Genomic DNA, 23,365 nt, shown 5'->3' on the forward strand with positions numbered 1-23,365 from the left:
CTGTTTTATTGAAACACAAATATATAATAAAATTATCACCTTCTCAGAAGCTGCTTATATTTTTAATCCTGTCAAGTAAATAATCTCGTTAGTTCTTGAACAGGACATCTTATATTGCAAAATAAACATGAACCAGTTAAAAACTTCATTAACCTTCTAAGAGCTTACTTTAATGCCTTTTGCTGGATGTAGGAAATTTCCAAAGGTATTTGGTGCCCTTTGCTTTCCATCTTGCTTACATTCTGGGAAAATCAAAGAGCTAGGAATTTATCACCATAATTACACAAAGTATCTTGAACAGAAGTCTCTTGTTCACATAAATAGAAGCACTAGTTAATAAAAGTTAACTTTTCTGAATCTCTGAGGACTCACTGTGATATTCTTAAAGGCAATTATTCTGTATATATTACCGTAAACACAAATTTTAAAGCCATTCCGTTGTTCTTAGAACCTCTTCCCCACTTGTGCTTTTTTACATAAATAAATTTTGTGTTACTGATTCTGAGTCCTTTCTGTCTGGCACCTAAAGGACTTGGGAACCTCAAAAGCTGCAGCCACAAGCACTGGCCCAAGCCCACAATTTACTTTTGTGTAGAGAGGAGAACTACAGAGAACAGTAAACTTGTACCTGCCTCTTTTTTATTATTTCCAGGTTAAGTAAAGTGAAGGCAAACCAGTGCTCCATAATGTACCTGGCAGAACTTTAAACCTTGTTATTCACATTTAAAATGTGAAACCTAATTCCCGTGTATGAGAAGGTACTTGAGGTAGTTTTGTCACTCTTGGGGGGAAGCACTGGCTGTTTAGAGAATGTTTCACTTTTAATTTAGGGGAATATTAACTTCTAGCTATGTTAATAGTGTTAAATGAGAAGAGCTGATGGGTCTATTTAGTCTGAAACAGAATTTGGATTCTTGAGATGTGCTGACTTAAAACAGCAGCAGCATCATTCGAGAAAGAACTTCAGGAGCAGCAGAAGTCCCACAAGAAAAAATGCCCTAATGGAATTAATAATTAAATATTTCACAAATGTATTTAAAAAGCAAAAGTAGCAAGCCTAAGCTACTGAAATAAGAACAAGAGGTGCTGTTTCGTGACACTGTCTTGTAAAAAATAAGGAAGAATTTCTATAGTGCCCTGAACATTTTTGTAGAAAAAACTCAATTACTAAAGAAGGACTGAGCCAACATCAATCAGTGCAAAGGCTGCTGGAAAGTGCATTGGCACATTTCATGCTAAAATCACCCGCACAAATGGGGTTACTGATAACATAGGATGAAGAGTCATGCAGACTTCTCTAGACTTTAATTTTTTTTTTTAATAAATAAGTTCTTTGCTATTTTAATTAAACCGGCATAAATACCAGGGGCCAATGGTTGAACACAACTATCAAATTTCATCTGAAAATTCCTATAAAGCACAAAGGGAAGCAGAGATGTTGAGGGGTGAGTGGGACTTTGTATAAGCTTAGGTTAAAATGTTTAAAATGATGGTTTGCAGTGCACAACTTTTTTTTCTTTAACATAGATGGCCGAGTATAACCAGGACACTATTTAAGCACATCAAATAAACCTGGTCTGAATAAATGATTCATTTGCTATTTGGCAAACATAATTTACTGAATGTCTAATAAAGCTTGAAGTTAGCACTTCTTCACACAAAATGAAACACACTTTATTAATTTTGTAGGAGTTGTGTGTTTGTATTTCATATTCACTGGGGATAAAAGGCATAAAAACTGAAAATGCTCTAAACATCCCTAAAATGCTTTGTCAGTTTGCCTCACCTGTGGCAATGAGTGACAAACTGCAGGGACAAGTCATTCAACACCTTCCTCCTTTCAGTTCCTGAGGTTTTTGCTGTAATTGCCAGCAAGAATGTGAAATTGCCAGTCCTGGAGATGCTGGATTTTGTGGTGTGAATGATCATGGGCAGCACCCTGGACTGAGGCCAAAGAAACTGTTTCGTGTTTACAGCCTTGAGTCTTCCAAAGGCAAGAGCCTGCGATTGCTCTTGGCCTGGATGAGGTTTAAACAGACAATCTCCACATGGAGAACTCAATACCTGATTAATTCCTGACCATCCTGGTCAGTAAAGTGGTTTTCTAAAATGTATTTCCTGGTTTTCAAGTGAGCTTCAATAAAGGGTCTAGAAATAGTCTATACTGGTGATGCAGGGAGAGGACTATTACATGCTTATCATTTATTCTTCCACAGAGGTGGCTTCCTGGCATATTGAAAACTTTCAAAGGATGAAATGGATTGGTTTGGCAGATCCAAAGAGCCTGAATTAATCCCCTGGTTAGAGCATCTGAACACTGCTGATGTGGAACAGCACAGCCAGCACTGTAAAGGTATGTCTGTATTCTGACTGAACACAGAGAGTCCATGATTTCATATTTTTTCAGGCCCTTGAGCTCCTTCATTTAAATTACCTGCAGTGTCAATTAGTGGTAATTAAGACAGAGATGGAGTGATGGATTAGATGCAATCTAATGCATTTTAAGAAATTAGTGTTAAAAGCGCCTGTTTGGTGTTCTGTGGTAATTACCAAGATAGTCCTTCTAAATATTAGCTATTTAAAAACTAGGAGTGATAAATGTTATGTACCATCAGTTTTAGCCATTTAATTTCACTCAGTGTATTCCTGCCTATGTGTACCTGTGCATTTGAGAAGGGGACTCATCACACCTACCCATTGTAAGTAATTAACTTGAAAGTTACTAATTTTCTTATTGAATAAAATGATTCCTCAAAGCTACAATCTACTCTTCCCTCAGGTGGTGCTCAAACTGGTATTTCATACACTCCTGAAGTTGCTGTGTAGGACACAGAGGGCAGAAAAGCCAAGATGCCCCCAGTGAGGGCAGCCCTTGGAGGAGCTCTGCCTGCAGGATGCTCAGCCAGGCCAGGCTGGTGCTGGGGGCAGCTCCTGGTGCTCCCTCCCTGCTCCATGGCAGCCCCTGTCCCTCCATCAGGCCTTTACTGCCCGTGTGGAACGGGGCTCAGGGGTGGAACAGGGCTCAGGTGTGCTCTCTTCTCTCCAGGACATCCATCCTGATGCAAGCACTTAGGGACACCCTTTTTTTTCTGGCATGGGAATGGTTTAACAGGGCATTGCAGCCACAGGGAATGGAAGGAAAAGCCCCTCAGCCCTTCCAGTGGTCCATGGGTGTGCTGGGGTAGTACAAGCTGCAAGTCTGAGTTTGCCCTTGTGTGTATAATGTTTGGAACACGGGAATTCATTTTCATCCTTTATATGTTGTATGACTTCATGCAATTCAGCTGAGGATAGAGCCCCTAATTGGTTAAGATTTCATAAATAAATACAGTGATTCAGAGAAAAAGTAATTAGGGATCAAGATAGAATTTAGAAAGGCTGTCTCAGGATATAGACTGAAATTCTCTGTATACAACTGGAGCACTATTTAAATTAGTAAAAGGAAAGAGACCAGATTTCTCCTAAGGATAGTAAATATCAGTAACTTCAATGTGTGAAAAGCTGCTTCACAGAATTCCATGCTGAAAATACTGATTCTGCCATTCCTTTAGTTACTTTTAATTTTTTTCAGCCATGTGAATTAAAATTTAATTTCCATTGCATTCTTTTGGATAGGAATCCCAAGTGTGAAAAAGTTAGACATGTCTGTACTCCAAATTTCTTTTCTAAGTTCATCAGTTGGGGAAAAAAATACATAAAATCGAATTCCAGTGCAGTGTTTGCAAGATAACCCACCCATTGGGATGGCTTTCTTTGGCTTTTAGGGCTAAACACTTACCTCTGGGGTCAGGGCATTGTTCTCTGAAGTCTGACTCGACAGCAAAATGTGTGTGAAACCATCTTCTTTCCGGACCACAATGTCCCTGAAGCGACAGTTACTTTCATTTTGTCGCACGCTGTATCTCAGTCTCTTATCGAAGACATAATCTTTCTCTCCATCCAGTTTCCTTTTCACAGTGCTGTGTAGATTCAAGCTTCCATTGGCCAGAGAAGAACCTTGCACATGGAAAAAATTGAAGTATAATTACCTCTATACCATCAAAGAAATGGAGTGATATTCTCTATTAGCGTCAATGAAAATAAATAAATATAAAATAACAGGAAAAAATAAATTAAAAAAATGTGCCTGGCTAGTCAAATGTGGCCCCAAGCCATTGTTCTTATTCTGTACTCCAACGTGCAGAACTTTTTGTTCTCTGATCAGACAACCTCTAGACTCAAGGAACTGATGCCATTTTGGAGAGTATCCAGCACTAGGGAAAAACTGTGAGACGAAAGATATAATTCCTCCTTAAAAACAAGTAAAAGCAATAGCAAGTCAGTTTTAAAAGACAGTTTATTCCGACTTGCTCTGTGTATGAACTGCAAACCATTCCTTTGCTGATGATTACAGTGTTTCTGTAATAGGCAATAGAGGATGACTGGTAACAGTGCCGAGCGGGGGTGTTGAAGGAGCTTTATAAGGTTTGTATGTAATAATCCTTTTCTAATTACAGGTATTTTACTCTACTGCCATTAAAAATAAAGCAGAGACAGGTTGTTGAGGGACAGAGATTAAAGTCACTGGTTTTTGTTTATATAGATACCAGCCCACAATGCACCATTTTTAAGAAAGGCCAAGAGAGAGCTGAATGAAAACACCTTTGTTTGCTCTGTTCTTTACTCCTGCCAAAGCTGACCTGTTCCAGCTCCTGGTTTCAAATAGCCAGGAATTTTTAAAGGGCAGATGACATGAATATTAGAATACAGGTTTCAATTTTATATTTTAAGTGACCACCAACCAATTAAAAATGCTCTGCTGGAATAGAATTGAACAGTGACTTCATGACAGATGCCTCTCAACCAAAATCACTTACCCTCATTTTGGATTAGCTATGTTTCAGCCTGATGCTTACGTAGGTAACTGATCTGTCTGACACCTCACAGTTGGCAGTGGCCTGTGGAATTGTTCACAGTGTGTGAAATCCTGTATGTGCACTGCAGTTGGGAGATGGGATGTGAAAACACAGCCCGTGCTCAGCGGTGTGTGACAGGGACTCATGTGGTGTGTGCATGTGGGCACTCACACCTCTACACACAGGGACCCGCCTTGGTGCAGGAGCCTCTTCAGTCAATCAGGAAGCTCTTTTTTGTTGTTGAATTAAGACATACCATCTAAAGCATTGCCTGGCTTATACTGAATAGAGGATTTGCCTGGTGCGATACAAACATGGCCAAATTCCATTAAATCATCACTTTAAAAATATAATTTGAAACCAAAAGAGGTGGAAATTTGTTTTCTTGACAAAAAGTGTCTACAAGTGTAGGAATTACCATGCACTTGAACTTTAAAAGCTATGAATAATTTCCCATGGCACTTTTCTTTTTCCTAAGGTTGTTTTTTGATTTGTATTCTTACAACAGAAATCAACTTGTGAAATTACTAATAGGACACCCATGTCATTGGGAATAATGTACTGAAACAAATTAACCCTTTGACTGAGGAGGCTATTAAATATTGCATTTCTATTTATTCAGTGCTTAACCAGCAATAAGCTACTGAATTGTGGTGATTTCAAACTCTCAAAAAAGTGTAAAGAATTAAAAAAATCAGAGGCACAAATGCCCATTGAATGGAAGGTGTGTCAGACTAACTGTAGTGATTATCTACCTTGTGTTGAAGATTATGCTACATCTATTTTAAATACAGATGATAAGAGAATAGTAGAAGATTAATTCACTCAGATAATCCAGTTCAACAAAAAGCCTCACAGTAATTTTTTTGGTTTGTTTTATTCTTTCTTATGTATTCAGTTTGTTAATGAATGTATGATGTAAGAAACTATAGATCTTATCACTGTATTTTAACTGTCTGGATGCCAACTGAAAGAGTTTTAATCAGAGGAAATATCTAAATTCAATATGAGAGAAACATAAATGAAAAAGTGCCATTTCCAAAAGTGGATCATTAACAGAACAATATATAGTGAGTAGCTGCTTGTTTCCGTGTCTCCAGTGCATCCCTGTAATCCTGTTTAATCCGATAAACTGGAGAAAATGATCAGCACACTCTAAAGACAGCACTGATGTGGAACCAGGCCAATTTAGCACGTCTGCTGTGTGGAGGTGGTGAAGCTCCTGAAAGTCTGCTCTGGAGCCACTGGGATTGTCCCTGCAGGAGGGTCAATAGCCAGCACCTGCTCAGTGCACACAAGGGGAGCAGCACCTGAGTATGTCAAGGTGAAAAATGACTGTGACAGGCAAAAAGAGACATTCAAAAACTCAAAGCAATTTATACTGCATGTGAAACAAATTAAGGATGTCACCAATTAACTAAGGAACCTTAAATACATCTAAGTGTGGTTTTCTGGCTTAATAGTGAGTATTTGATGCTCAGTCTAAGTACAAAAAGAAAACAGAATAAGAGAAAATGCTCTTTACTGGGACTTTAATCTAATTATTACTTTGTGTTTAATCAGAAGTAGAACTTGTGGAATACCTAAGCCAACATTTGTATAAGAAGCTTCAATATTTTTTAAGGGAACCTAAGATGTTCCCAGACCACTGCTGCATGCATAATCCTTCTCCAAGAATGGCAGTAAAAGAGGGCAGTAAAGGATGCTATTTAAGGAGAAAATGCAAGCTTGGTTGCTTTCTGCAGTCCTTTCCCATAGTATCATCCCTAAGTGTTGTATAGAAATATGAGAGGGCTCATCTCTCCTGCATCCTTCAGTGTTTGCTTGTGGACCTTTTCATGGATTTCTCTAATCCCCTTCTGAGCCTGTTGATGCTGTCTGTCTCCACAGCTTCCTCTTGAGAAGTTGGGTAGCCACTACACAGAGAAGAATTTTCTTTCATCTGTGCTTTTATCTGATGTTCCACCAGTTTCAGTGAGTGGTCTCCAGTTCTGCTATCAAAGGATTTCAGGAGCAACAGTTCTGCATTTAGTATATTTGAGGCCTTGATGATTTTGTAAACTTTGATCGTGTTGCCCCTCAGCCACCCCCTCTCCCAGCCTTTTATATTCCTGTAATCCTCTTCATTTTAGCTGCCCATCCCTGCATCTTCTACAGTACTGCACCACTGCCAAAGGGTCTGAGACTGGGATTCCGTTCTACCAGGCACTGCAGAAAACACATTAGAAATTGATATTCTAAAAGGCTGAGGCAGACAAAGAGTGGGAGAATGTGAGGAAAGATCTCACTGAACCTCAGTGCTTTGGGGGACCTGGAACTCCACATCTGCTTCCTCTGCTTCTGCCCACTGCTGGAGGACACCTCAAGCTCCTGTTATTTTCAGATCTGTATTTTCTGAGTGTTTCATCAGAGCCAGTTTACTGGTGCAGTCCCTGTGCCACCATCCTCCACAGCAACCCCACTACTGGTAAGAGCAGCCACACCACGAATTGGCCTGGTGATCTGCTCTGGCTGAAAACTCACCCTGCAAAACTGGTTAATTTTCAAACAGATGCTGTTCACCTTGTAGCCTCAAAAGTATTAAAACTGGTGCAGAGGGAGGGATGGGAATAACAATCAGGATGTCATGGGAAGGAGAGCTGGGCTGCTGCTTTTATTAGCAGTATGCATTTATGCTGAATGGAAAGGATGATGGAGCTGCGGCTTTAATTTTTCTAGGTGAAATAAGCCATGCTCCCTCACTCTCCCTGGTAAAGCAGCTTGGCATTCCTCAGTCTTCCCAACAGCCTTTAACTGCCTCTTTTCTGTCTTTCTTGTGGGTAATGGTTAATACTGTACATACGTAAAAGCTGTGTTCTGTTGATAATTTACTAATAATTTCAGACTTCTCCAGCTAAGGGAGCATCTGTAAGATATCTAAAAGCAATGAGTTTTTTATCCAAACTGAGAGAGCAAGCATGTTTGCTTGTCTTTTACTGCCAGTATTCTTTCAGAAGAAATAAAACAGAATAAGCTAAAAAATCAAGAGGAAGCAGTGACTTAGTCACAGGAGTATTTAAATCAAGAGCACCCTGAGACTACAAAGATTTTTGTAATGGAGAAAAACAGTGGTTAGTGATACATGACAGGCAGAAATTCTTCAGCAGATGGTACAGAGAAAGAGCAATGTAGAAAAGGAAGGAGAGAATTAAAAGGGGATGTTTTTTGATGCTGTCAAGAAACTTGACAAAACAATAACTCTCAATTACAATATCTGGAGAGAAACAGAAATGTGATAACAGAAGACAACAAATATCATCAGAAAGACCAGTATTGTTAGCTCCTGGGAGCATCAATGGATGCTGTTCACAGAATTTTTCAATATTTTCCAATCTGCAGACCCTTAAATAACTGTCAGTATAGATGATTCTGCTCTCCTTATGGCAGGACATGTAGAAAGTAGAAGACAGTTTTTCGTATTAAAGATCTGTCCCCACTTCCACAAGGTCCCAGGCCTCCACTGCGACATTTTGTGCACACACCTGTAGGTACACACTCATCCTTCTGGGGTAAAGAGCTTCCTGATGGGAGTTTGTCTACAGGCTGAAGAAGAAACACTTGTACCCAAGTGGATTTGTACACTAAACCAAAGAGACTGGTGGACATTCATTTAAGGAGTCATCAAAAGCTGGTTTTCAAATAGCTGTTATTTGTTTGAACAGAACTGGCATGGACAGACAAACAAAATAGCTATTATTTGATTACTTTTAGTTTAAATATTACTGTCTATATTGCTTGGTTCAATGCACTGGTGGTTAAACATTATTATAATATGAAACAATACTGGTTGAGGTTGGTGGGGTTTGGAGACCTTCAAGCATAAGCCCACAATGGTAGCAGAGCTGGGACTACAGCCAAGTTTTCAAATTGAAGGGAAATTTTAACTTTTCCAAATCTAGGCTTCATCTCATGACAAACCTTAATTTTCTATACATATTTTCTGTGCAGTCTTACACTTAGCTGTGAAATGAATCTGACATTAATTTGGGTTCCATACAGGCAATCTCAAAGCTGACACAAATGTCTGCTCCCTTGGATTCTGAACAGGGCTGCCCAGGAGCCACAGCTTCTGGGAGCCAAACCAGGTCCTCCAGGCTCTCTCTTTGTTCCACATCTAGTGCCTGGGAGCCCTGCGAGCGCTGATGGAGCACGCCAGGCTTTCAACTTCCAGACTCAGTGGCAGACTGCCTGAAACCTCTGGCATAGCTGGCTGCCTCCAAGCTAAACGTGGGAGTCCTGCCAAGCAGGCTGCCACACTGCTCCTGCTCCCTAGGGACACAGCCGTAGGACCTTGGCTCAGATTTGGAGAAAGTTTTGAAACCCAAGATGTTTGGAACGAAATTTCAGTTATTCAACAAATTGGGCATTTTTCTCTGAAACTTTCTTCATTTGTAATTTGTAAAATTTCAGCCTGGTTTTGGTGTGGGTTTCTATGATAATAATGGGACACAGGGCAGAATCACACTGGCATCCTCTGTGTGAGTGTGAATACTGAGGGAGTTCAGGAAATTGTTGGACTTGGTGAAGAGAAGTGCAAGTTACTTCCACTTGATGTTTCAGACCCGGTATCAGGAAATGTGGCTTCTCTCAAGCTTTCAGGGCAATATTAAGAAAAAACACAGTGATTTGATTTTGACCCTTCTTCACCAATTTCTGTCTGCTATTACTCAGGCAGTCTCATCTCTCCTCTTTGTGGTCTTCTCCACTCTGCATGTGCTGGATATCCCACAGCAGGACTCGAGGGATTTCTGACCTTGGCAGAGCTGCTGAGTATGGGCTTTTCAGAAAAGAACCAGACAGAGATTTAAAGATCTCTTCCTTTTGCCTACAGAATGCAAGGGGAACAAAATACAGAACACAAGTGATGAATTTGGAGAACACAAAAGCTGTCATAAAGAGCTGCTTGAAAGGAGCTGCAGAGATCAGATCTTGGGCCAGGAGAGAACACCTGGCTGCTCAGGCAAAGCAGCTTTCCACTGAATGAGAGCTCTCTGCCAGAGATTATTCAATCAGGGGTGATGGAGGCCATTCCTTAGCTCTTGTGGGGACAGAGGAGAGGCTCATTTGACCTCACAGTTCTTTGTGACCCTTCAGTTCTTCATTAAACAAAACATTCTAAAATATGGGAATTAATGCATTTCAAAGATACATTTTGTATCACAACTTCTCCACTAATAACATAAAATAAATTATTAGAAAAAAACTTAATTAGAAAGAGTAAAAAGCCACCAAAACTTTATACACATCTGTAATTAGATATGCAAATTGTCTTAAAGAAGCAGGAAACTTTTAAGCATTCTTACATAAGCTCAAACTCCTCAAAATGCAAAAGCCAAAATACACTTTTAAGTGATTTAACTTCAAATTTCATTGGCATCATCAGCAGTACTTATGCATTTAAATCTGACCATGCACTTTTCTAGTTTGGGTGTTTTTAATAGCATATCTGATGCCTAGTTTGAAAGATTCCAGTAGCTATCATATATAACCAGTAAGACTGGGCAAGGTCAGTTCTCCTTCCCAAATCAAGGAGCATTTGCCAGGTTGCCAGTAGGATGGAAAATGGAAAGCAGGGTGATATAATTTATGTTGACTTCTGAAAAGTTTTTGGCAGGGCAATTCACCAGAAGCTGTTAAGGAAATGAGTACTATCATGGGCTATAGAAAGTAGCTAATAAAAATAAATAATTGGAACAAATGGTTACTTTTCATCATGTCAAGTTGGCTGTCCCAAGGACCTGAAGGAGGATTAGTTTATTTAATGTATGTATTAATGAGCTGGGAAGAGAAATATGAGAGGAAAACTTGAAGGCAATACAAAATAAGTAGAGTGAAAACTAGGAAAGATTTTGAAGAGCTTCACTGAATCAAAATAAAAAGGTGAATTGGCAACAGTAAAGCAGATTAAATGCATAGTGAAAGGGATCATACATAAAGCTGTGTTCTAAATTAACTGTAACAAGGAAGGAAAAAAACCCCAAGAGCAACTGCGGATCACTCAATGAAAACCTTTATGCAGTGTGTAAGAGCAGAAAAAATAATTCTCCAAAGGTTCTATCATCACTGTATCAGTAAGCAGTGGGAAATCATTTGGAACAGCTCCTGCTGTTTTTAAAAGGTATTAAAACCACCTCCCACACCAATGGCACAAGAAGATACTCAAAACTCTCAGGAATCAGTAAAGCCTTCCAGGAGGTAGGAAGGCTGAAAAGGCTGGGGCTGCCTACTGACTGACAGGGCATCCTCCACTTCATCCCTTCACAGAGGCTATTCAATGTAAGTAAAGGTCAACTCCCCTCCAACAAAATCCCAAATCCCAAATCCTGATTAAATAAAATGTGCATCTTATTGTTAGCTCCTGGAAATTACTGTCACAAAACACCCTTGAGGCTGTAAATTTGGTAGGATTAAAAACAAACAAACAAAGCATAAAGATTGGACACATATAGATAATGAGAAGCTATTTAATTTCCATTACGTTGAATAGTTTTTATAGAGAATATAAACCTTATTCTTTGAGAACTAAGCCAGTCAGTAAGTATGAGGATTAGAGAGAAATTTCCCCTATATCTTCTTGTTCACTTCAAGACTGTTTGTACCTTCCTCTAAAGTCTGTCTTAAGACTTTTTTGTGTCCAGTCACTGTCAGACACAAGGGCCTGGCTGTTCTGAGTGCTCCTGACTATGACAAGCATTAATGCTGAGGACTTGAAGCTTATTCAGCCACACTTTCCAGGGCACTTTAGCAAGAGAGGTATTAATTCTAAAATAATTCTGGTTTCTCTAGACCACTGGGTTTGAGCACACCTAACTGAGTAGTGATTTGTTACGTGGTGATACACAAACCCAAAGTTGCAGCATTATACATATCTCAGTTGTCATTCCTACTCCATGCCCTGTCCTCACTTCCCATAGGGATTTACACTGCAAATCTCGTGACAGAGCCCACACTGCTTCGCATCACTCCGTGGGAAAGGGAAAGAGAGAAGCCAACTGATAAAAAAAAGTGTATAATATGTAGGGAAAGTGTGGAACTTGTTTGTGTGCTTCTCACCATATCACTTGTGTGACAACAGTTTTTCCACGAGTGGGCCCTGTTTGCAGTTGCTGCAATTAACACCCCCTCCCGCACAGAGGAGTTGTTTAAATCACATACCAATTCCATTCACAACAGGGGAATTGTTACTGACTTCCAACACGCTGGGCAAGTTTTGTTCTCCTTCGTGATCATTTAAATCCACGTTTTGCTGCTGTGAGCCATTCCCAAAATGTCTAGAATCTTTGTCATGGCTGCCATCTCCATTCTGCAGACCATTATGTGGCTTTTTCAGTGGCATAATCTGTAAACCGCTGGGAGTAGTTCGGTAAGTCACAGTTTTAGCAGCCCTGTCATTTGCAGATCCTGGCTTTGCTGCATATCGTTTCTGTTTTTGATGAGATGGATTAATTCTCTTCCTTTTGTGTGTTGATCCTTTAGACTTCCCAGATTCAGAAGGTCTGTGTGATATTTTCTCCACAGACGACCCTCGGCTTTCCCGCAGTAATTTCGGTGCGCTGCCCTGTTTCCCGTGCCTGGGTCGCTTCTCTCTGGTAACGTGTAGTCTGTTGAACTCATCAATAAATTCCTCACAATGGAGTAGGTGGTGTTCAGGTTCCCAGGTGTCTTCATTGCTCCCATAGCCTTTCCACCTAATGAGATATTCCCATTTGCCCTTCTTGTTCTTCCTTTTGTCTACAATCCTCTCTACCTAAAAGGAAAAACCAAAACTGTATTAGAAAGAGTTCCCATGAACAGACTTGGCAGTACAGGAGTGAAATGCAGAGCCCCAGTGGTATTTTGACAGCAAGGCCACTGCCCCTTCTGAAAACTTTGAAAGAGAAATAAACATATCCTCAAATCTAATCTGGGCACTTGCAATAGCTCCAATGTGAAGAAAAAAGACAGAGATCATTAATGAATACAAAATTTCTTTGAAATCTGGTTGCAAAATGAGACTGATGCTTTACATTCCTCAGCGACCTCATTTCAGTCCAACAAAGTGGTTTTTGCTGCTTTGTTTGTTACTGATCATTCTCCTGAATCCACATATGTATTTTGTCCCTAGAAGCTGCTCCAGTCTTTTTTGTGTTGAAACTATCTTGAACAGAGAACTGATGACACCAAATTGCAGTATTTTACAGCAAAGATCTTGTTTGCAGTAGTGTACATCCACTTTGCTGCTTCCAACTTACACAAATTTGTATTTTTAGGAATTCAATATTTGAATAAATACACAAAAATTTTGAATGCACCAACTACAAAATAAAATAGCAAAGGGCATTAAGGCAGGATTCTTACATTGAAGGAATGAATTTTATCAGCCCGTGCTGGAGAATGTCATTGTAAGGAACATTTCTACACCAAGGGCTAATGGACGGTATTGGATTGCACCCTAAATGTGAATTAAGAGCATCACTGTACTGTGGAACCTGGATGCTGGTCAAGCCTCAGCTAGAGGGAGAATGCAGAGGAAAATCCAAACACACCAGTGGCAGCAAGTTGGGATTAAACTGCACCAAGTGAAATTCAGATCAAGTCATTGGGAAAAATGTTGTAATGGCAGTAGGAATTAAGTATTGGAATAATACTTGGTAATGTGAGGAATGTAGGGAGGGTTTTTAGAACAAACAGGTTTTTGTTACATATATCTGTCATGAAAAGTCAATGCTGGAGGATCAGTTATGATAAAGAAAATTTCAAAGACTCTCGCAGGTTTTGTTTTTTCATTGTTTAATTTTTAATTTTTGTTTTTAAATATGTGGTTTATGAAGGATAAAGATCCCACTAATGAAAAAAAGTCATTATCATTAACCCAAAGCAGTATTGTTAATTTAGAAGAATAAATAAGTGGATAGATCATGTAACAGCTTTCACTGCTCCTCAATGAAAAATCATCTCATGTGAAGAACAACAGTGGAATCTGTAAGGAGAATTTAACCTTGAAGAAGGGCAATCACAGCAGTGTAAGTAATTGTTCATTTTAGGTCCCTTGTTAAAGCAAACCAATGGATTAATTCTGTCTGTTCACTGGCTGGAACTGTATGTTCATAGAAATCTTGGTGGGTTCCCCAAAGGAGTCTAAATGTAATTAGCAACTAAACATTATACTTCTATCTCAGTTCATTTACATGGGAACTGTGCTAAGATATCTGTCTCTGAGTCATAGTGGACACCTTCCTCCATCTCCAGGGCTTCCACTGCAGCATCTCAAACAGCTCCTTCCTGTGCTCTGGCTTATCAAATATCTACACAGAACCACCTCAGAAGCAAAGCAAGGCATCCTCTTTACTCTGAATTTAGCACAGTCCCCTTCAGGGTTGCTCAGAGAGGCAAAACAATTAACTGAAGCTCAGCCTGGGCAAGTTTGAGATAATTTGTCTGAAAAGAGGGAAAAGCCTTCACAAAATGAATGAACATTTTTTTCCCTCATGTGGGCTGTGTGGCTTTCAATTGTCAAACTAATAGTAGACTTATTATGATCTTGTTGACTTTATAGAGAGCAGCTGTCCAAATTAGCCTTGGCTTTAAAATACTTTCATCTTCCTATCAGGGACTAGCCAGAAAAACTGTACATTGAACCACGGAACTCTGTGTGGGCTGCCTATGGATTTGTTACCTTAATTACTGCAGCTTGCTATAGCAAGCAGCAAAACACATACATGTATGTCCTGGGGAAAAAATTAAATTGCTGCTAAACTTGGTAGACCACAGCTATCAGTACTGGAGAGTCTGGGTTACTGCTTCTCTGTCTGTACCAGATAAACAATGTACATGCATTCTCCTCCCTGTTAATTCAGGACTTTGCACTTGGAACACAAACTCTGAGTCAGTTTGGTGCTATTTGAGAGTTACTTGTGTTTTTTTTTTGAGGGATTGCACCAGCTTTGTTCCCCAACTTGCTCACTGAAGGAAGAACCTCAGAAAGAATGGACAAATACTTTTTTGGGATCACATACAAAAACCATCTCTCCACCCTCACCTTTTTTCACTTGTGCACATATCTTTAACTACACAGATTTCTTATTTTCACATTATTGCTCCATGTGAAGAGGTTTTGTGGAGGGTGTTGTTTAATATGGAACACACTCAAGTATTTTGGTGATGAGGCATCCTGCATTTCAATTAGGAGGATAAAAGGAGAAAATATGAGTAGTCTTTGTTCCTGGGAAATAAAATAATGGCAATGGAGGATGTGATTAACCACTTAAACAGGGAGAAGGGAGAATAAAAGTAGTCATGAAATTGGGTCAAATTTAATAAATAGTTTCTGAAAAAACCTTCAGAAAGCAAATATATTTGGGTAAGCATTTCATTACAGCATTTTCAGAACAAAACTGTCAGTGTTCAAATTTAACTAACTAAAATAAAGACTAAATAAACTGAAGACAAAATGTTTTGTTTCTGATCAACCCTCTTTTCAGTTATTATTTTGTTGGGGAGAAAATGAAAAAAAAAGTGGTATAATCCAAAATTAGTTTGTTTTCCTTGATTTTTTTTAGTTCAACCATAATACCCAGTGGCTTGACTAATGATGCATTAAAAGTCTGAGTAGATATTTTCCTGTCCTCATTAATGCCTCATTGTTCACTAAATGCATCTGAGGGTAGCATCAAATATACTTGACCTCTCAACATGGTCCCTTTTCTATCACAGGGCTTTAAGTTCTTCAGTAATATTTATCCCCTTTAGGTGCCACTGGGAAGTGCTTCAGGGGAGGCATAAATATCAGGGTTTTAGCCACACCTGCTACTGTCTGTCTCATTTTCTCTATCCACAGTCCACAGTAACAACAAACATCACTACTTTGTTTCTTTAATGATGTATATTTGTTTTAACAGGTACTATGTGAAATAATAATCTTTCTGTATTTACTTAAGGTTGCACAAATCATATCAGTTTTCTTAATGAGAAATAATTCTGTGACAGCGAGTGATTAATAGAAATAATACTTTAAATCCTCCCCTAGAATAAGCAATGCATGTTTCTGAGAATATGCAGGAAATATCTAGGGCTTCAGTGTCTGATTTTCCATTTCCCCCCTCAGTTCCATCTTTAATCAGAACTGAGTAACATGTTCCCAAAAGTGACCCTGGTAGTTACAGTTGCCAAATCCATGATTTCACTATATTTGCTTTGGAAAACTAAGGAGTTAAATTTAATAAAAGTGCAATGACTACAAACAAACCTTGTAGAGGTACCACAGTCAAAAGATTGCTAGAAATGTCATGTACTAACACTTCCCTGGACTCTCTCTCCCTGCCCCCGCTGGCTAATTCTGGATGAACTGAGGTTCTGATATGTTACCATATAAATACTTTTAAAGAGAGCAAGTAGAATAAGAACATGGCATCTGTGCAAATGCATTTGCAACACACTTTTTAGCTTCCAAGTAGCCTTAAACCTAGCTCTATACACAGCTGCACAAACTAGGATGAAAGTCATAAATAAAAAGCCTTTAAAATATATCTGCATTCTATACTTCATGTGAAATAAAAGAATACATTAGTGGATTAAAGCACAACTATCTAGAGCTTCATAAACTTAAGTGTTTTGCTTAAATATGCAGAGTACAACAACCCTACCACCCTTCCTTCACAGAAAATTCTGTGTCAAAATCATTTAACCACAAAATGTTATTGTTTGCTTATAAAAAAATTAAATCTAGGCTTAGTTAAAAAATGATAATTCCTATGGAATTCTTTCTACAGCTGTAAATATAAAGGCAAAGCACAGCATACTCATCATAGTTCACAGCTCTGAAGAGCATAAATAAAAATCCTTGTGCTCCCAGAAAACACCTTCTGGGAGATCAGTAAACTTCTAGAAACATTTGGAAGGTTGCATATCTACTTGGTGATTTCCAAAATAAATACATGTCATCTCCTCTTGCCATGCACTTCCATGTAAGCAATTTAAACTGTAATCACTGGTGTTCAGATGGTCTCTGTTAGTGAACTCTTCAGAGCATCACAGCAACTGCATGACAGACACCAGAAAAACTGCCTTTCATTACTATGATTACAGGACTTGTACTGGTTTATGTGGGTTTTTTTTCATTGGAGGTCTTTGTCCCATGTTGTGCCTGAGGGTGTTGGAAGGGTATTTGAAGAAAATGCCAAAGAAGGAAAGGCAGTAAGATTTCTGAGAGAGATAAAGGCCATCTGATTCAACATGTTTGTCTTTTAAAAATGCAGTATTGCCCTACCTTCCCCCTTTTTGTTACCTTTGCTTTGAGAAATACTCTACCTCATTAGCAGTAAATCTTTTGCCTTCTTGACTTTGTAACTTATTTTTGTTTTTCTTGTATTTGTATTTGATTTCACAAAATCTGGTAATTGGAGCATTTGTTCCAGATGTACAAAAATATGGCAACATATCTTCTGAAGCAGCCAGTATTCATGTTAGAAAAATAACAGTGGAATGGCTGCTGGGACTCTTCAGAATCTGACCCATGGAGCAGGTCCAGCTATGAAACCACTTCAGTACTAAATTTGTGTTGTTACCTGGAAGGTCACAATGAAAGTGAAAGGACTAGATATTCTTAAAAACAAAAGGGAAGCCATTCTTCATCAGAATTACTCTTAGGCAAAACATCAAATGACATCTTCCCAGGAAAATCAGTGAACACCCCATTAATCTCAAAAGACAATGCTTTTTATTCAGTTTCTTTTTTCTTTCTTTTTTTTTTTTTCTTTTTCTTTTTAAGCATATGGGTTTTTTATTTTCTGTTTTCCAATTTTCTTAAAATCAGAAGAGATCTTAAAGCTTAGTAAGGGACTCCTGGAACTTCTGCATTTTCACTTGGAAAAGCCTATCAGCCTGGTATGGAAACCACTGGTATGGAAACCACTGCATTGGGTATATGTGTCCTTCCACACAGACATGGAAAGACTCACAACAGAACAAATAAATGCTGTGAGATCTCCTGCTGCTCCCTGTCCTGCATCTGTGATGTTCCCTTCCTGAGAGACAATAACACTGCAGAGGTGTCCTGCTGTGAGATTCCATGGTTGGGGTTTAGATGGAAAACCAGGAGTGCAATGCCATCAGTTGTATTTACAGCAGTGGTGCAGCTGTTAGAAGTTACTGCTCAATGTGGTGTTTTCACATCCCTCTTTTCTGGACCCAACACTTTGTTGCAGAAGTACACTTTGCAAATGTTCAGTATTTCCCTGAGCAACATTTGTGTAAGGAGCCTTCTGGCAGAGGGAGTTTCCCTTCATTAGCAGCAGAGATCCAATCTGAGGGCCTGAACCAAAGACAGCTTCCATGAACACTCATATCTTCAGTGACCTTACACCAGCTTTCTGGGAAGTCTCATCTTTCTGTGAAATTCAGTCTCACTGAAACTGAAATTCTGGTATTGTCTCTGTTCTTTTCTGACTCTCTTCAAACATGTCCTAGTGCTGAATCTCCACTCCCACACTGGGGCCCTGGTTCCCCCTTGGTCCCATCTGTCCCTGCTGCTCACTCTACCAACAGGACCCATTTTCATAACCCTGTCCTCTCATGTTTTGTTTCCAAAAGATATTTCCTGGTCAGAACTTAAGAGCGCTCAAATCTCTCAGTCTGTTAAAGCCATTTCAATCTCCCGCTATAAATTTAAGAATGTAATCTCCATCACTTTCTTTTCTTAGGCTATTGAAGCATATGTGTATAAGCTGTACCTGTGGGGGAAGTGCCACAACCATTGTGGCTTTTGGAGCAAAGAGGAATAAGAATATACACAACAGTGTTGTACGAGGGAAGGTGTTTTTGTACAAACTAATACCATCCCTAGAACAGGAAACTTGACAGATCACACAGGAATCAGAGACTTTTTGGTCAACCAGTATAGTCCCTGTCATTGCAGGCAATTACATCATACAAACCTTTCATATTGGACATGTTTGTGATACAGAACATATTTCTGTCCAGGCCTATTGCTCATAGGCTGCACAGCAAACAGCTGTTCCTTCCTAAATGCATTAATTTTGTTAAAAAATGGTTTAGGCTTTCATTTGGAAAGCAAGCATGTTTTCAAAGTTGCAAAAGAAGTGCATGAAAAAGTCAAGATCTTTTATAGCAGCAGGTTAAGGTAATCTTGAGAATATTCCTTATACAGAGGAAAAACAGGAGTTTTTCCTTTGCAATCCAAGAGTGCATCCATGTCATCAAAAACTGTTATGCAATATGGGGGAGACCTCTTTGGATCTGTTCCTCCATAAAAGCTTAAATCCTTTTGACTTACAGGCATTATCATCACATACAACATTTTGGAAACCAAAAAACATGGGGGTTTCTGTTTATTTTAAAGCACAGTGGCACATTTTATTTATCAAATCTGTTTTGTTTTGCACAATAAATCAGTTTGTTATTGTATTTCAGTGATAATTGTTGACAAGAAAGCAAGAAGCAGGACAAACCAAATTCTTGGTGTTCTTTACGCTAAGAAGTGGTCAGTTTTGAACACACCCACAAGAAACTTGCTGGCACAACTCATTTCTGCCAAATTCAATGGGATTCTCCAGTTTTCTACTATCTGAGAGTGGGAAATGTGTGTTTATCAGCAAAGAAGGGCTCAGCACAACCTAGTATGGTTCTGATTCTGCCTTTACAGTACAAGTCAGCACAGTTATTCCCTATTTACTTACGTGCAAGTAAAATCTTAAGTAGGAATCCCTGGGATGTAAACCATGAAGATTTTAGTGTGGTTTTTTTTTTTTTTATTTTAAAGCAAGTTTATAGGAACAGGAGCATGACTTGAAGAGACTTCTAAGCAAACCAATGTTTATATGAACAGATCACTGTTCTCTCAGTAGAACTGTTTGGAATTTGTTAAAAATACTCATGTTTCCAAACAGATTTTGAAATGTGTTAAGTAATACTTAAAAAATAAAAAATACGACTATCACTAAAGGAGCTCTTCAGCATTAAAGCAACTCCAGAAATGCAGGAAGCAATTATTAATTTACATGAAAATTTTACCTGAAATCATTAGAAAAAGATTAATGCTGTTTTCTTTTATATTCATTGGCAGTTTTTTCTTCTCTAACTTGTTCAGTTATGGCTTTTTTTGGTGTTTTTTGTACAGTTTACACAGTATTTTTCTTCACCATATGGGCTTCATTCAGATTCAACTCAAGGCCAGGACTTCAGTTCAACACTTTTACATCCATCTCAAAGCTTAGTCAGAAGTGAAGATTCCACATTAAAAAAACACAAAGGTTTAGCTATAATACAGCATAAACAAATATTTGAACTATTTACTGTACTGCCACTCAGTGAGTCATTGCTTTCCAAATGCTACTGGTACGACTGTCATAAAAAACCCACATGTTCTTGTGGGGTAGGTAGAAAAATATTTTCTTAGCCCTTTTACAGCAAAGTGGTAAAAGCACAGAGATGTGAAAGCCTTGGTTTTGGGAAGCCCTGCTTCACTACATGTGTCTATAGGTGCTGAGGATTTGGGATTTCAGATGTTCAGAGAGGATTTACCAACTGAACAGGGAGACTTGCATAGGTGACATGGCAAAGGGGAGATGAGGGACAAGAGGGGGCTACAAGGGGACACTGGTTTGTCCTGTATTAAAGGGCTCAAAGTGGATTGTACAGCGATATCTAAGGTGAGGTAATACAATAGTTTTGCAGAGATTTTCAAGGATTGAAATGACAGTTTGGTAAAAATGAAGGCTCTGGGCTGGAAAACAAGACAAATGGACAATGAGATGTAGTTACTCTAGATCTAGGATATGAAACAGCGGTTTTTGTGTAAAGACTCTCCAGTGGCAGTATGCATTTTGTAGCTCTTGCACACAGGGAGATGTAACTATTTTTTAAATTATTGTCATGGCTTAGAAATTATATTCTCCAATTTAGTACTCCCACTAAAACCACCCTCAGCTCTCCCTCCCCCTCCAACTGGAGACACAAAAGGTGAAGACCATGGGTTGAGATACGAACAATTTACTGGAAACAGCAGTGAGATAAAAATTAACAGTAACAACAACAAGAGGTGTAAGAAAATAAATAATTCACACAGAAAAGCTCCCTGTAAGTAAACAATACCAGACAGCTCCCTCTACCACATTTTCTTGACTGGATGAAACCCCCTCTCCCTGGAAGAGTCCCTTTCCCTGTCCCTGGCAATTGTGTGAGGGGATACAGAAAAACTTCAGGGTCCTGGCCATGCCCCTTCTGGCTACCACAAAAAATTAACCCTGTCCTGGCCAGAACCAGGACACCAGTAACACATACCTGACAGAGCAAATCAAAAATAATCCTTGGGTCTGAATGTGAAAGAGGACAGTAATCCCTCCCCATCACTGACACAGATGGGAGAAGAAAATGCAGAACCTTGTCCATGTTATATGAGTGACTGGACTGGGATAAGGTGATATGAGAAGGATAAATCATATATCCACTTCATACTTTCTATCCAGACTGGAATAAGGGGCAGCTGGTTTGGAACATCCATATAGAAAAAGTAGTAACAGTCAAATTTGTGAATAATACCATGCAGGGATAGGTTTTAAAGGGAAAGGGCTAAAAATAGATGACTTTGTACAATACAGAAGGCCGAGGGGTGATCCTTTGAGTGAAAAGCTGAAGAAGCAGTTTGGAAAGTAGTGGGATAATAAGGGAAGAAAACTCATGAAACACAAAGGTTTCTTTCAGAATTCAGTAGAATTCTTCATTTTTGTGGTTACACAAATGAAGTTAATGTGGTGGCAGAATACAGGAAAGAGCCAAAAAGAAAGGTAGAGCAGAAAAAGGAATAAAGAAACATGCTTTAGGCAACTATAATGGCGTGACAGGAGCACAGAATATTACAACTAAGTATCCAGGATACCAGAGCAACATCACAGAAAAATGGCACAGAAAATTTTAAAAATTATCTGTGAAGAAGTAATTGTCAAAAAGGAAGAATAATACATCATTATCCCCATAGAAATAGTATTCAGATGAGTAGGGTCAGTAGGCCAAGTTTTGGCCTCAATTATTGTATTGGTTTTCACTGCAGATTTAATTTGTGTTTGAGATTTGAATTCTGCCCAGTGTAAAACCAACTTCCTACTGGTGCTTGGAAGGAACAAACTATCTTAGGGACAGCAGCAAAGGCAGTTATGAAAGCTGTCAATGTTCATCAGACAGATGCATCTTAAATCATCTGAGAGTGCAGCTAATGAGAAATCTGCATTTAAAATATGGGACAGTGCTGTAAACACAGAGACGCAGGGTGTGCAAGCATATCCATTGATTTAACAAAGTGTGCTTTGGGCTCTGAGGAGGCTGTTTGCTCCCAGGGTGGGTGAAAGGCACTGACACATCTGGGTTTGTCCCAGTGTCTGCAGTGAGTCAGGCTGACCACACCACACTGCATGGCACGCTCTGGCCACACGCTGCCCTGAAACTCCTCTGGCCATGCAGAGTCCCCAGGAGCTGCCATCACAGGAGACAACCACAGGTTACCCTCCTGCTGTCCCCAGGCCCTACATCTCTTTAAAGCTGCCTCTGGCAACAGATGGACACAGTTCCTTGATCTCAGCGAGTCCTCTGTCAGCCCTGGTAATTCACTCAAGCCAAGGACTTGTTAACTGATGAGTCCTGAGTTCTTTCAGGTCCTCATGATTCCTGATGATAAGGTTTCAGCCAAGTGTTGGCAGTACTTCCAGCCAGGCACTACTTCCAGTCACAGGGGTTGCTCTAGATTGGAATCCATTACTCCTTTCAGGGAGGTCCTAAGGAACAACACTGGGGTTTCTCAGGTGGCCAGGTACAGATCTTGCCACCCATCTCCAAATGCCTGCCAGATCACTCCAAGGGTTCCTGTGGAGGCATGTGCACATCTCCGTGCTGCAGCTACCTTCTGTTTCTGCTCAGAGATGGTGCAGACCCATCAAGCATCAGGGTGAGACTGGAACTCTGATGAAGCTCAGGAACCATTTAGAAATGTCTCTGCTCGAAGCACTATTGAATATGTAAACAGTGAATATATTACTGAGGAAATTTTCCATCTATTTGTTAGTCAGATTCCTAACTTGGCGGCTGTGTGAATATCTCAGCTGCTCCTGGATGCATTTGCAGCAATGTGGCAAAGGGCTTTGTTCCATGTCCCTCCGTAGAATAGGGCAATTACAGAATTATATTTTTATAAGTGTAGGTTTTTCTAAGATTGATTCCCGATATTTGTCTCACTGGGACTGGGTTAGTGTATGTTCTTTCTGTGGCACTATGCCAGTCACAAACTGGAGCCGGGGAAGACTGCAGCTGTCTGCTTGTTATTAACTGAGGGTTAGTTCAGAGACCAATGCACATTGGTGCTCCAACACCCAAACTGTTTTCCAGATACTTCATGAATGGATGCTTAAATTCCCACTTTAGTATAACAAACCTCTGAGTCACTTTTAATA

At 39.4% G+C, this 23,365-nt stretch overlaps 2 protein-coding genes across 2 annotated transcripts in view; one reads left to right on the forward strand and one right to left on the reverse strand.

Moving 5' to 3' along the window:
- Positions 1 to 23,365, forward strand: part of LOC135279699 (uncharacterized) — a 91,919-nt gene that overhangs the window by 52,815 nt on the left and 15,739 nt on the right. The window contains exon 4 of the mRNA XM_064387145.1: positions 2,217 to 2,353. The gene's annotated coding sequence lies outside the window, so the exon portion shown is untranslated. The remainder of the gene's footprint in view (positions 1 to 2,216; positions 2,354 to 23,365) is intronic.
- Positions 1 to 23,365, reverse strand: part of CDYL2 (chromodomain Y like 2) — a 59,317-nt gene that overhangs the window by 14,746 nt on the left and 21,206 nt on the right. Inside the window, exons 2-3 of the mRNA XM_064387288.1 lie at positions 12,090 to 12,681; positions 3,779 to 3,996 (exon numbers count right to left, since the gene is read on the reverse strand). Coding sequence (XP_064243358.1) covers positions 3,779 to 3,996; positions 12,090 to 12,681 — 810 coding nt within the window. The remainder of the gene's footprint in view (positions 1 to 3,778; positions 3,997 to 12,089; positions 12,682 to 23,365) is intronic.

This window comes from Passer domesticus, chromosome 12 (assembly GCF_036417665.1).
Source record: "Passer domesticus isolate bPasDom1 chromosome 12, bPasDom1.hap1, whole genome shotgun sequence".
Lineage (NCBI taxonomy): Eukaryota > Metazoa > Chordata > Aves > Passeriformes > Passeridae > Passer > Passer domesticus.